The following is a 14,498-nucleotide window of genomic DNA, read 5'->3' as shown; positions in this document are numbered from 1 at the left end:
AAAAGCTAGCTAAGCATGAGCCTATGAGCAAGCCAGCAAGTAACGTTCCTGTACAGTCCTTCAGGTACCTGCTTTACTTTCTTGCCCTGACTCCCCTCAATAATAGACTGAGACCTGGATAGTTAAGTTACTTTAGATCCATATTTTATCACAACAGAAAGGAAACTAGGGCAAGGCCTAGTCACTTCCAGAGCAGCTGGGAAGCAAAGACCAAGGAGAGGGTTCCAACAAGCCCTGCAGAGGCACACTTCCCATGACCTATACACCCTACCATCTAAAGGCTCCATCTCCCAGTACTACCATAGACTATGGAAACAAGTTTCAGCCCATGACCTTAAAAGCAACATCCAAGCCTAAGAAGAATGTCAAGTTCTTCAGTATCAACTTGTCAAAAAGCTTGTCATCAGATAGGGGTGAAAGGGACAGACAGAACGTAGTCATAGATACACACACAGTTCAGCTAAGTCCCCAGGAGCTGGAGCTCCAGGGCTCCCCTAAATGAGGCCTTGAACACATCCTACATTCAGGGAAAAACAGAAACGCACTTTGCAATCAGGGGTCGGGTAGAGGGTGGCCTGCCAGAGCTGGGAATGGCACAAGCAAAGACATACAGGAAAGGGATGAGGTTCCTGAGGTTCAGTCACAAAGACCGCTGGTGGGTATATTTAAAAATTAAGGTACAGAGGGTTGCTGGGCTCCACCTGATGAGGCTTCCGAATGACAAAAAGCTGGAGTTGACTCTGCCATCAACTGGAACCACTGCAGCTTCCGAAAGAGACTTAGCCAGGATTCTCTCTGAACAAAAGAGTCTGGCGAAGGAGAAAGAGGGACTGGAGAGAATGAAAGCATGGAGGAAGAGTGGCAGCACAGGAGTGCAGGTTAGGAGTGGAGGCTGTGATGTGTACTTGCTGGAGGGTGGACAAGAGGGAATGGATACTGAAGACACTAAGGGAGAGAGATTAGTTAAGACCGGTCTGAAGGCGCAGACAAATGAAAGAGCAATTCACAGAACAGCAAATATAACACATCTCACTGCACAAGCCAAAGGGAAGAGCACGTTTGAATATAGGCTTGGGGAGAGTCTGAAAGGATTCCTGAGAAATTGTGAACAGTTGGCATTTAAAAATAAGATGTATTCTGCAAGAAGAAAAAGTCATAAAGTAATGGAGAAGAGAGAAGAGGACAGTGAGGCTCTCAGCCTGGCTTGCTGGGGAGGAGGTGCCACTGCCGAGTGAAGAACACTCAATGTGTAAAGTGTTCTGAATGCATCCAAGTAGTCCGACCCTCTGCCACTCCAGAAACAGAGGTGGCTGCACACAGGGGAAGAAATCAGCAAGGGACCCTGTGCAAGAGCCTAGGAGCAGACTGGAGGAAGGAGGAACAGTGTGCTGGCTATTCTTAGTTCTCAACTTGACTACATATGGAACAAAACGCCAAAATGGAGGTTACACTTGTGAGGGATTTTTGCTTAATTTGAAATAGGAAGATCCACTTCTAATCCTGCTCTTTGGGGTAAGAAGACAACCCTTTAACCCATATCTTGAGGCAGGAAGACACACCTTAAATTCAGATCTTTAGTGCAGATCTAATCTGGGCCACACCTTCTGCTGGAAGCCTACGTAAGGAAGTGGTAGAAGGAAACTTTTGTTCTTTGCCTGCTTGCCCTTGCCTTGCTAGCGAGGCATTAGGGTCTATTTCTTTGGGATTCCAGCATATACACTCAAGACCACCTGAGACAGCCAGCCTCATGGACTGACCCCAGCTACAGGATTCCTGTACTTTCTGTTCACAGTCAGCCATTGTTGGATTAGCTGGACCGAAGCTTATAAGTCATTCTAATAAATAAATCCCCTTTATAGAGAGAGAGTGAGAAAGATTCATTCCATAAGTTTTGTTACCCTAGAGCAGTGGTTCTCAACCTTCCTAATGCTGTGACCCCTTAATACAGTTCCTCATGGTGTGGTGACCCCCAACTATAAAATTATTTCCCTTGCTACTTCATAATTGTAATTTTGCTACTGAGTTTAATGTAAATATGATATGCAGATGGTCTTAGGTGACCCCATGAAAGGATCGTTCGACCCCCAAAGGGGTCACAACCCAAGGTTGAGAACCACTGCTCTACAGGACCCTGACTAATACAGGCAACAGAGCTGGAACAGAGGCAGAAAAACCCCAGCATGAGACCGAAATGAAAAGGCACTGTGCCTTACAGGGACTCCCTGAGCACATGTCACAGCCAGGTTCCAGCTAAATGCATTTTCTATGCATGGCCACTTTATACTAGGGGGCTGGAGAGCCACCCATGATCACAGATGACCTAAGTGCTAAGACCAACACTCAAACTGAACCCTAGCAGCAATAGTGACAGCTGTACAAAGGAAGGCAGGACCATGGAGCTCCCTAGAGGGGAGAAAACCATGCCATGCCAGGGCTGGCTCAGGAATTTGCAGCCACATTGCCTCGGATGAGCTTTATGGAGAAGGAAGAGGAGGAGCGGTAACTAGGAATTCAGCAAGCAGTGGATGTGAAAATTACGGATTTTCAGCCTCACAAATCTTCCTATCTACACAGCTGAGAAGTAACAACTGGAGGCAGTTCTGTCAGTTCATGAAGTAAGGTGTCAGCTCTCTTGTGGGCAGGAGAAGTGTCTCTATGTCACTAGGGATAAGAAATGGCTTGCAGGCCCACCAAGTCTACGTGACCATGTTCTGTCCATGCAGTACCATGTTTTCCAAGGTCTCACGGGTGCCAGGCATTGTGCAAACCCTAGACAAGTAGGAGACCAAATCTGTTCTGTGCCCTCTCCCTGCCTGGGTCCATGACTCCTGTGGGCCGGGCACTGGCTCAGTTGTATACCAAGGCAGTATCAACTGGCTGATCTCCAGAGCAAATAGTTTATCTGACATCTCATTGAGTCAAGCTCTTGGGGCCCAGATACCCCAACCCTTGAAGAGACACTGCCTAATCCTGCAGTACTGAAAACTCCTCTCCTTGCTGGGGCTGTTGCCTTGGAGACAGCATTCCTAGTCCTTCAACTTCTTATGGGCTGAAATTAGACCCACCGGCTGCTCAGCACAGATGTAAATCTCAGAATGTCAGGACAAGAAAAGCCCTCAGGGACCTCCGACACCAAGTCGGCACATGACACCAAGTGCAGCACACACAAGTGCCTGCTGGGGTCAGGTGGGTGACAGAAGCAAACAAAACAGGCCTAGCAAAGAAAAGCAAATCATGTAAGGTTCTGTGGTGGGAACAGTGCTAAGGGCAAAAGGGGGACAGCCGCCTTGTCGCTCACAAAAAATGCTGCCATACGGAAAGACACCAGACTGTCAATGGGTTTTTTTCCCCTTCCAAAAAAGCTAAGAATCAAATTATGTAAAGCTTCCCAATTTTTAATTGGTAGCAATTAATTCAAACCTATTAATAACATAAAGTTTCTGGGCTCACGGTTGGGGGCAAGAAAACCAGCCAATGTCTTCGAATTCTATCCAGCTAGTATCATACTCATCTGTAGCAGACACTGAGCCATGTCTAAGTGACTCCTGTTTACCAGGCAGAAGGCAGGAGGCAAGGAAGGGATCGCGATTGGCTCAGAGCAGGAAATAGTAGGAAGTGAGTGGGTCTGCAGGTGCCACTGAGAAAGGCTCCTTCAAAGGGTAGTCCCCTACCACATTCCTAATCAAAAGGAAGAAGATTCAGCCAATCAAAAGAGGAGAAGAAACCGTTGGTCCAGAGGAGGGAGCCACAGGCCAGACCAGGGAAGAGCAGAGCCCAGTAGGAGTGTTGCCCGCAGCCCATCTGGATGGAAGGGTGCCAGCACATGAGCTCCCGGTGAGTCTGGCACAGCAATAGGCCTTTAACCCAGAGCCAAAACTTGACTGTGACACAATCAGCCCTGACTCCGAAGAACTGGAGATGAGCTGCTTTCAAGAGGGGGACAAACCAGGGCACAGGGTCAAAGTTTTCCTGCCTGTCTCCTTTGAACTTGAGTTTTATGACCATTTAACAAAAATCTGTCCAAAAGTCAGATGGAGAGAGGAGGTATAAACTGAACTGAGGGGAAAGCAGTAAGCTAAGAACAAGGCTGGAGGGGTACTCAAGAGAGCTTGCCCAGCAGCACAAGGCCCTTTGATCCATCCCCGGTACAGGTGGTTTCCGGAAGAGTAGTAACGACAAAGGGATAATGAAACAGAGACTGATGGCAAGGTTTGTCACTGAAGACTGAAAACAGAAACGAGGGAGACTGCTAACACAGATGAGGGACTGGAGGGCAGAAACAGGTCCTTTCTGCGAGACGTAGAGGAAGGGTGCAGGCAGGTCCCATGTGGACAGTGAATTAGATGCGCACACGGCCCATGTGCTACACAAGGGGACACGAACAGGCCGTCTGTAACTGCTCTGGGCTGGGACCTCAGACTCCAGAAGTTATCAGCTAATGAATGGGGGTGGTAGAGAATGACTGATGATGGGGTGCAGGAGGGGCAAAGGGTAGAACCAGAAAACATCCTGAAGCTTCAATCAGAGCCAGGCAAATAAGCAGTGTCCTAGATTGCTTTCTGTTACTGTGATAAACCACTCTGACAGAAGGAAGCTTGGGAGGAAAGGGTTCATTTCAAATTACAGGGCGGGAACCACAAAGGAAAGCTGCTTACTAGCTTGTTCAAGGTAAGGTCAACTATCTTTCTTTTACAGCCCAGCGCCCACTTGCCTAGGGATGCTACTACCACTCACAGCGTCACACTTCTTCATTGGTTAGCAGTCAAGAAAATGCCTCCCAGACATGTCCACAGGCCAGTCTGATGGAGGTAATTCTTTAGGTGAAGTTCTCTCTTCCTGACAACCAAAATTAGACACTACAAACAGCAACTTCAGCTTTCATCCTAGACCCAGAAACATTAAGAGCAGAACTCTCCCTGCCCAATGGCAGGACTTGCCATCCTTGAGGATCAAGGATGCCTCCAGAGCTACATCTTTATTTCTCAAATGAAGGCAATAGCCTTCCAACAGCCACCCCTACATCTACATTCCTTTTTATGAGTTCTGTGACACAGTTGAAGTGCACTGCTGATGTAGGTGTGTCTTCTATCTATCTGATGATTTCATTGGTTAATTAATAAAGAAACTGCTTGGCCTGATAGGTCAGAACATAGGTGGGTGCAGTAGACAGAACAGGATGCTGGGAGTGAGGCAGATGCCTCGGGCGATCGTCATGCCTCTCCTCTCTGGGTCAGACTCGATGAAGCTCTGGCCCAAAATGGACGTACGCTAGAATCTTTCCCTGTAAGACACCACTTCATGGTGCTACACAGATTATTAGAAATGGGTTAATCAATATGTGAGAATTAGAAAATAAGAGGCTGGAACTAATGGGCCAGGCAGTGTTTAAATGAATATAGTTTGTGTGTTGTTATTTCGGGGCATAAGCTAGCCAAGCGGCTGGGAGCCGGTCGGGACAAAAAGCAGGCCTGCCCGCAGCTCCTCATCACTACACACTGCAAAATTTCACCTTACGTAGGGTAGCATCCCCAACTCAGAAGGTCAGATGGAAGTGCCTGCATCTCTTTATGCTGTTAAACATAACTACTAGATATATAGAGGTCAAAAGCAAAAAATAGTAACTCAAACTGTATGCATATCACTCGAATGCAATCTCATACACTCTGAATCTGGGAATTAGGAGTCAGGGGAGAGAGTACCAGGGGAAAGGCTGGGCCTACAGTTCCTCTGCCTCCACAGGTGAGGAAGGACAGAAGGGCCTAAAGGGCTCTGACTGCCAACAGAACTTGCTCTTCTTTTCCTTCTAATGCCTCAAAACTAGCCACAAGATGTGACTGCCATCAGAGCATTGATCAGAACCACACATTTGAAGCACAATATGTACTCAGGCACTGTGTGCTGAACTCTACAGCCTAACTCAGACACCTTCATTGCAAAGGGGAAGAGAAGCTAGCTACCTGTCTCCTGGATTTCCAAGTTGGCATTTCCTTTTGCGGCTCCATCAAACTATATTCACCTGTCACAAGTCAAAGAGAACTTTACATCTGAAGAACACTGGGAGGAACTTATGCACTCTTGAATGCACCTGTGCTAAATGGGTGCACAGAAATGCTATTTCCTATCTGTCCCCCTCGAGAGTCAAGGCCTTTGTCCAGGTCTTCCAAGATGGTTAGTCTGTATCACTGCCTTTAACCAAGTCAAACTGAGATGAACGATACAACCAGAGAACAGGCCAGGTAGACTGGACAGGATCCTAAGCACAGAATAACAACTTTCAAGAGCAAAAGAAGACATGGAACAAGAAAAGAGGATAATACAAAACATGATTACAGCACAGATGTGGGAATCTGAGGAGCCAAACTCAACACTCTTGACAACAGTATGGTGGAAAAGAAATTTGCTGCACAGATATGAGGTAAGTCCATAAAGCCTTGGTGAGGTATAAATCTCATGCTCAGCTGCCAGTGTCAGCCTGGACAGAAGAGCTGTCAATCCATTAAAGCCAAGTTTGGAATCACAAATGCACAGCATAATAAACCAGACATTCCTATCTTTAAAAGTTAATCTCTGTCCTCTTAGAATTTCTAAGAGATAAACAGTATACAAGAGCTGAAAGGAAGGGGAGACAAATGACTAAAAGGTAAAGACCACCAAACCCTTAAAGGGAACCTACACACAATTTACAGCTAACATGCTTAACAAGGGAAGGCTCAATGCTTTCTCCTTAATCACAGACAAGGACATTACTCTTACCACTTCCATTCAACATACACTGCTGAATCTTGCTAGTGGAATAAAGAAGAAAAGGATGGTTGGTAACATGGCTGAGGATAAAAACACTTGGCATACAAAGCTGACCTGAGTTCAATCCCCGGGACCCAAACTGGAAGACGATAACCAACTCCCAAAAGTTGTCCTTTGACCTCCATACATTCACACACACCCAAGCACACACATGCACACGCACTAAAATTTTTTAAATGAAAAAAAAGGCATCCAACTTGGAAAGGAAGAAGTAAAAAGTCATTTGCATCATTTGCAGATATCATCTTAACCATAAAATATTCTAAGGAATCAACAAAAAAGCTGCTGGGATAAAGGAGCTCAAAAGTCTGCAAGATCAATATGCAAAAATCAACTACATATGAGCAAAGGAAAATGCGAGGGCAGAATTAAGAAAATAATTTCACTCACAATAATACCAAAAAAAAACCCTTTCAAATACACTGAAGAAAAAAAAATTCACACTGCTGTGCACCTCAAAGCAAAAAGTATTGCTGAAGAAACAAGGATAGAGACACTAACTGGAGATACTTTTCAAACACACAGGCAGGCAATGCCACTGTTAAATGTGGGGACTGGGAAGATGGCTCAGTAGATATGGCAGACATTCTGGTCTACAAAACCCAAGTATTTACTATGTCCTTCCTAGGATTATTTTGTCAATCTCAGTTTTAAAACTACCTTCATATACAGCATACATAAAAATTAACTCAAACAGATGATGGACCTAAATACCCCAAACTATCAAACTTTAGTAAGAAAAAAAAGGAAGACATTTTCACGATTTTTAAAGTAGGCAAAGTTTTCCTAGATACAATACCAAAAGTACAATCGATGGTTTTTGAAGTTTAAAATTATAAACACTGTACTTCAAAGACTGTTATAAAAACAGAAGCAAGCCACATATTGGAAGAAAAAAAAGCTTCAAATTAGAATGTAAGAAAGGGTTTGGATTCAGCAAAAAGAAAACATTACTCAATGATAAAAAAGACAACCCAATTAAAACGGGAAAAGGCCTGAATAAACATTTCACCAAAGAAAATATGTGGGCAGCAAATAAACCCATAAAAGACGCACATGGATCCTTACTGGAGAGACACAAATTGAAACCACCCCATGAATGCTATTTCACAGCACTGCTAGGCATTACCAGCAAAGCAACAGCAAGAACAAATGTGGGAAGGACATGAACTTGGGACACTCAGGTATTGCTGGTAAAAACAGAATAGCCACTTGAGGAACAACCTGCAAGTTTCTTAAAAGGTTAAACTTAACGTTATAAAAACGACACAGAACAGACTGTTAGGTTTCTATCCATTGGAAATGACAACAAACAACAAACAAATGTCCACAGCAGCTTTACTCATTATAACGTGGAATAGGAACAATACAAATGTCACCAACTGACTGGTGACTGAATAAATGCATGCGCAATAGAGCCGTACAACACAGCAGCCTTCACCAACTATGACTTTTACGTGACGGGCATACACCACCACTAACAGAGCAATGTCAAAAACGTTTAGCAGGAGCTGGAGAGATGGCACATTAGTTAAGAGAACTGGCTATTCTGAGGACCTGGATTCAATTCCCAACACCCGCATGGTGGCTCACAACTGTATTTAACTCCAGTCCCAGGGGATCCAATACTCTCTTCTGGCCTGTGTGGACACGGCACATATGTGACACACACATACATGCAGGCAAAAATACTCATACACATAAAAGTTTTAAAAAAAGGAAGTAAAAGTTTAGCAAGACTGGATGTGGCTTAGCAGTAGAGATCTTACCTAGAATGCATTAGACTCTGGGTTCTATCCCTACACTACAGAAAAACAATTACACTAAGCAAAATAAGCCAGGCATATAAGATATGCAAACCCACCTACACAGATTATCCAAAAAAAAGGCAAATTTATAGAAGCAGAAGGAATAATTGTTACCCAGAGCTGTGGATAGGCAATAGGAAGTGTCCTAGACATACGTAGCTTTCAGAGCTCACAACTGTTCTGTAAGTAGATATGGTGACAGCTGCCCAATTCTGTACATTTACTAAAAAATCTTGAAATGGTAAATTTATATTTAAAATACATCTCAATACAGCTTTTTTAAAAAAGAGAAAAAACAAAAATTGACATCATCCCATCCTTGAAGACTGCTCCTGACTAGAGATCCAAACTAACGTGTTCACAGCCTTGCCTGGCATCCAGGGTCCAGGCTGATCCTGCCACATGGCAAGCCTTGTCAAGCATCTTTACCCCTCATGGAGGCCAACCATGTTAATGTTGCCTCATAGTCAGAGCCTGAGCCAAGTCTTGCACTAATTCACTATATGACCTTTGGGTTACTTTCTGTTGCTGAGCCTGCCTCCTTCTTTGTGAGATTCGAATAACATCTAACCTCCAAGACGGATGAGGACAATGACACAGCACAAGGTAGCATGTGCAGAAGAAATGCCCTTAACACACTTGGCACAGTACTCAGCACAGAGGACATATGTATTCTTCCCAGGATGGGCTCAGGTCATACCTCATCTACGTCCCTCCTCAGTGAGGCATTTCTCACCAACCCAGTTCAAACAAGCATAAGTCCTACTACTTTTTGCAAGCTTATAATCCCTTATCAGAAACTACAGCTTTTAAATGTTTTGCCTTTTGGTTTACCTTCCAGGCTCCAAGATGGCAGAGAACCTGGCTTTGTTCCTCATCCCTGTAAGACCAGACCAGTGTCGGGTAAATAACACACTGGCAGCGTTTGCTGAGTAGCTCAGGTAGTGCTCTGGCAAGCAGCCTCCCTGGCATCTGAATGTTTTGAGATTGTCTCCTGTGTATCTGACTAATCTTTCATCGTATTTCCCTTCCCCAGCAGTCCAGGACCTGCCTCATAGGTGTAATGAGTAATGATAAAGTTTATCCAGCCAGAAGGATGGAATGAGTCTGGAATGAGCATAGGCACCTAGCTGAATAAGTTGGCTCCTGAAGTGTGTGGTGCAATAGGAGGTGACTAGCTGAAAAGGAGAAGTGGTTTGGGAACTAGAAAAAGTCTGGATTTCAACAATCAACCAAGTTCAGCTGAATTACTAGGACAGCAGCTTATACCAGGTGGAAAAGAAAAAAACATTTATAAGACATTGTTGCCTTCTCTTATAAAACCATGAAATTCAATATACTGACCAAAACAATCTTTATGTATTTCATGCATGCTTGCTCTGAAATCAGGAGCTGAATATAATTGCAGCATTTTGCATCAATTAATTTTTTTTTTTAACCTTCCACAGAATTAGGGCTTGAACTTGTTATGTAAATTTATGCAAATTGATATGCAAATGAGCTAGGCCCTAACACTTGATTTTAAGGAAACAAGAGCACTGGGATCATACCCCAGGGATTAAATACAAGTGGTCTCTAAGAACATTTAATTTTTTTTTTTTTTTTGAAAGAGCTAGGGCAGATAGTTTCTTTTGGAATCTACCCCTTATTGACTTCTCATGTGTTCAACTGCTTTATTGATCTGTTTAAATATTTGTTACTGATTTTTTCTTATCCGCCTGAAGACTAGGTAAACTCCTTCACTCTCAAGCAGCTACTAATAACAAAACAGGCCCTCCTCCAAATACTTCTTTATCTTAATGTCCTTTCTTCCACCTTCCTCATTAAATCCGGGCACACTGAACATGGCTTTTCCAACACGGGGCCAAGACCTCACTGACTACCCCTGGACAAGCCATTTAGTCTCTCAGATTAACTAGAAAAGGAAGCTAACAACTACTGATGCTCCCCCAGTTTACTCACCTGTAAAACTAAGCAGTGTACTAGCATCCCTGTCAGACCAGGCAGAAGCAAAATCAAGACTTGAGACTGCCTAAACATCTATCACCTGGCTGTAGGGAGCCAGAAAGAGCTAGATTAGCCGCAGGTGCTACTCAAGCGTGCCTTAGGAAGTCCTTACCGTCTCCAAGCTCGATTTTCCATCTTTAAATTGTTTATACTAGGGTATGGAAGGATGGCTCAGTGAGTAAAATGCTTACTGCTCTTCAAGAGGACTTGAGTTTAGCTCCTAGCACCCAGGGTCGGCAGCTCACAATAACCTGTAACTCCAGTATCGGGGGTTTGACACCTTCTTTTGGCCACGCTGGGCACCTGTATGAATGTGGTACACAGACAAGTGAGTATGTGCACCCACACACAAACTGTTTCAAAAATGAGAGATGATAATTTTAAAGACTTTATACGCTACAGGATGATTATGAGAACTAGAAACAGAATGCCAGAGTCACCTCCAATGGCACTTCTTGGAACCTGTGGACTCAGGCCTGCGGAGCCCTACCGAACCAAGACACCCAGTGACAAAGTGAAAACTATCCTGAGCCACGGCCACCTTCCTAAATTCTACCTCAACTTCTCACCTCGGCCTTCAAAAGAAGGCCTCTTCCTGCACTTAACTCTTGTCACAAGCCAAGTCAACAATACCACTTGGGCAATACCGAACATGCTGCATATTCTGAGAGGCCTCCACAAAATAGGCTGCCATGTCTTCTCTACAGCTGTCTTGGTAGTACCCAGGGTAACCTTCCCCTTTTATCTCAAGTGGGGCAAGTGAAACTCAACAAACAACTCATTCAAGTAAGGTCATACCCCTAAGGAGCTTAGATGTCCAAGCCTTGGAAGTCTTTTTCTGAACCTCCTCTCTAACTCACCTAGACTCAACTCAGAATATTCTGTTTAAATCTAATTTATTTCGTTGGGTTAACAATTGTTCACTAAGTACCTACTATGTGTCATGCCCAGCACCCACTACGTGTCATGCATAGAAGTTTTAGAAACAGCTCTGGAGTTGACCTACTTTAGTCCTGGGCCTCCTGCTTTGTTAACTATGTGACCTTAGACAAGTTCTGCCAAGAGCACCTCAGTTCTCCTTAAGTGACAAAATGGACTAACAGACCAGTCATGTGGTGGTATGGGACTTTAATCCTAGCACTCAGCAGACAGAGGCGGGCAGATCTGGGATTTGTCTCCAAACAAAACAAAAGACGAGGGCGCTAACAATTATACTTCTCATAGCTCTGTTGAAAATTAAATAATACCTGTAAAGGGCTGCCACTTTGTACTAAAACGGGAGCTTTTATTCTCCTAAATTCTTGGAATAACGTTATGAATCACACAAGAACTTCAGCCAAGGAAGCAGCTAAAGCTCTAATGGGAAACTCAATAAACACAGTTTTGTTGTGTTTTTCAAACAAGTGCTGTGAAAATCATAAATGTGTGACTGTGGTGTGGGAAGCTGCTTGAGACTCTGGGGTCAAGGAAGGATTCTTGGACGGTATCTGAGCTGTAACATGATGACAGTCAGATTAATGATAACTGAAGAAACATCAAACAGCTGGGATCTTCTGGGAAGAACAGGGAGATCCTGAGGCAAAATAAGTATATGTATAAAGGTGAGGAACAGGCCAGGGAAGGGAAGGACAGGTCAATGTGCACCAGGACAGCTTGTAAAAGGAAGTGAGACATTCCCTCCTCTTTGACATGGTGGAGATCTACTATTAAGGTTTAAGATGAATTGTGGATGAAGTGTATGGTAGCTAAAACATCCCACTTTGAGGCCTCACAAAGGCACGTGATCAAGATTGGAAATGGGGGAACACCTTCAAGAAGTGCTACAGCACAAGCAACCAGACGCACACGCCAGGCGAGGTGGGGTAAGTGCGGAACAAATCCGGAAACGTGAGAGCCAAGGTGGTGGAAACCGACTTGAGGCTGCCGGTTGCCCCTGGGTGCCAGCGGCCTCCCCCATCTACCTGGTCCCTAAACGGCGTTTCCCGCTCCCGCCCGCACGCTCCTCGGGCCCGCGCCCTCCCGCCGCGCTGCTCACCCGGATGCCCTGCAGCACCCGGACCCGCTCCTCCTCATCCATCTCGAAGGACACCCTTCGGGCCTCGGCGCTCTCAGCGCTGCCCATGACAGAAGGCGGGCAGGGCGTGCAACCACGCGAGCCGGTTCCACAGCAACCAGGACGACGCCGCTCAGCGCACTACGCTCTTCACTCGGGACACAGGCCAGCAACACAGAGTCCTATTGGGTACTGCTTTTGGCGCGCGTTGCATTGTGGGAGTTGTAGTCTGGCATTCTCGCGCCGTAAGTGGCTGGGGGCGTGGTTCTCAAACGCTGAGGAAAATGGATGGAGGGTCTAACAGATACTGAGGCAAGGTCAAAGTTTCTTAATAAATGTTATCCCTGAAGTAAAGCAACGGTCGTGTTCTGAGAAGAAACTAGCAAGGATGTTGAGGCAACTGTCTATTGTCTGTGTTCAGGTTAAGAAGTATTCAGTTGCCAAGCACTGAGCAACAACCCCATTCCCAATCCCCACTCCATTCCCGCCTTAGTCTTCCTAGGCTTTGGTCATAAAACAAAAACAAATTCTAACCGTGAGTAAGTGAATTTAGTTTAGTGCACTGTAATACCGTAAGACAAATTAATAAATCATGGTAATCTCATCTAAGGAGGTTTTGAGACCTAAAGATGAGTGTAGTTCGCCATGAGAAGGCCTGGGGAAAACTATCCTAGGGACCAACTGTTAAATCCCAAAGATGCAGAAAGACCAGTGACACAAATCGTCAGGGCCAAATTAATTAAAGCAAGCAATTAATTAAAGCAAACTTTTTTTATTCTTGTACACAGATGGGGGTTCAAGAAGTCAGGTTTGGAGGGTGGGGAGATAAGGATTTTATAGCTCAGGGGTAGGGAGTTTCCAAATGGGGGTTGAGCAGGCAAATAGTTGGGGCTATAAAAGTAGAACGAACATAAGTTGATCATAACAGCCTCTTTTGAAACAAAGGCATGGTTGCAAGGCGATCAAAACAACAAGTGGTCATTATAACCTTTTGTTTTGTTGGGGTTTTTGTGGGTTTTTTTTTTCATTATAACCTTTGGAAACAAAAGCGTAGCTGCTGGCACAGGCAGTACAGAACCATTTGTTAAGTTAAGTTTCAGGTGGGGCATTCCCCAATCCTTGAAAAACAGAGAATAAATCATTAGTAGGAATTAATCTCGTTTGTCTTTACTATAAATTGACTTTCAAGCCTAATTAGAGGCAGGCTGGTTCATAATTCCCCCTCTGTTCTATGTGTCCCTGTCAAATCATTCATAGGGTCTTAGCATTTTTTATTTGGGGGAGAATAAAATTTGTAATGCATCAAAAGATGAATGGTGTGTTTATAAATTATACTTGTTTGACTAACAGAAAGAACAAATTTTTTAAAGGCCATATAATCTTGGTATGTCAATAGGTACTTTAGGTAGCCATCTTGTCCCCTCAGCCAGAGAGTTTCCTTTTTTTGCTTGTTTGGGTTTTTTGTTTTGTTTTGTTTTCTGTTTAACTTTGACCTTGGGTCCAGGCTTCATCCCATCCCCTGGGCACCCCTATACCCAAGGAGTCGGGAATGTTTGAGTCCGGCTTCACCCTGTCCCTTGGGCAGCCTTATACCCAAGGAGTCGGGAATGTTTGGGTGAACCTTTCCTTTCCAACCCAGTCCCCTCCCCTGGGAGTGGCCTCAGTCCAGACTTCACCTCCAAGAAAGCCGGCCTACCCGTGACCCTTCCCCAGGGAGGGTCAGGACCACTCCCACGGGCTATTTAAACTGAGCTCTAGCGAACAAACAAACGTGGTCTTTCCTGATCTTGGGGGGGTGGGGTGCTGGAAGGCTACCCGGGAGCCCT

The 14,498-nt window shown here is 44.7% G+C and overlaps 1 protein-coding gene across 1 annotated transcript in view; it reads right to left on the bottom strand.

Moving 5' to 3' along the window:
- Window positions 1–12,820, bottom strand: part of Chchd6 (coiled-coil-helix-coiled-coil-helix domain containing 6) — a 240,398-nt gene extending 227,578 nt beyond the window's left edge. Inside the window, exon 1 of the mRNA XM_038320147.1 lies at window positions 12,655–12,820. Within this exon, the coding sequence (XP_038176075.1) occupies window positions 12,655–12,741 (87 nt within the window). The 5' untranslated portion in view covers window positions 12,742–12,820. The remainder of the gene's footprint in view (window positions 1–12,654) is intronic.
- Between the last annotated feature and the right edge of the window lie 1,678 nt (window positions 12,821–14,498).

Source organism: Arvicola amphibius, chromosome 2, assembly GCF_903992535.2.
Source record: "Arvicola amphibius chromosome 2, mArvAmp1.2, whole genome shotgun sequence".
NCBI classification, from domain to species: Eukaryota; Metazoa; Chordata; class Mammalia; order Rodentia; family Cricetidae; genus Arvicola; species Arvicola amphibius.
The sequence above is the reverse complement of the archived record's forward strand: the minus strand, read 5'-3'. Positions and strand labels throughout refer to the sequence as shown.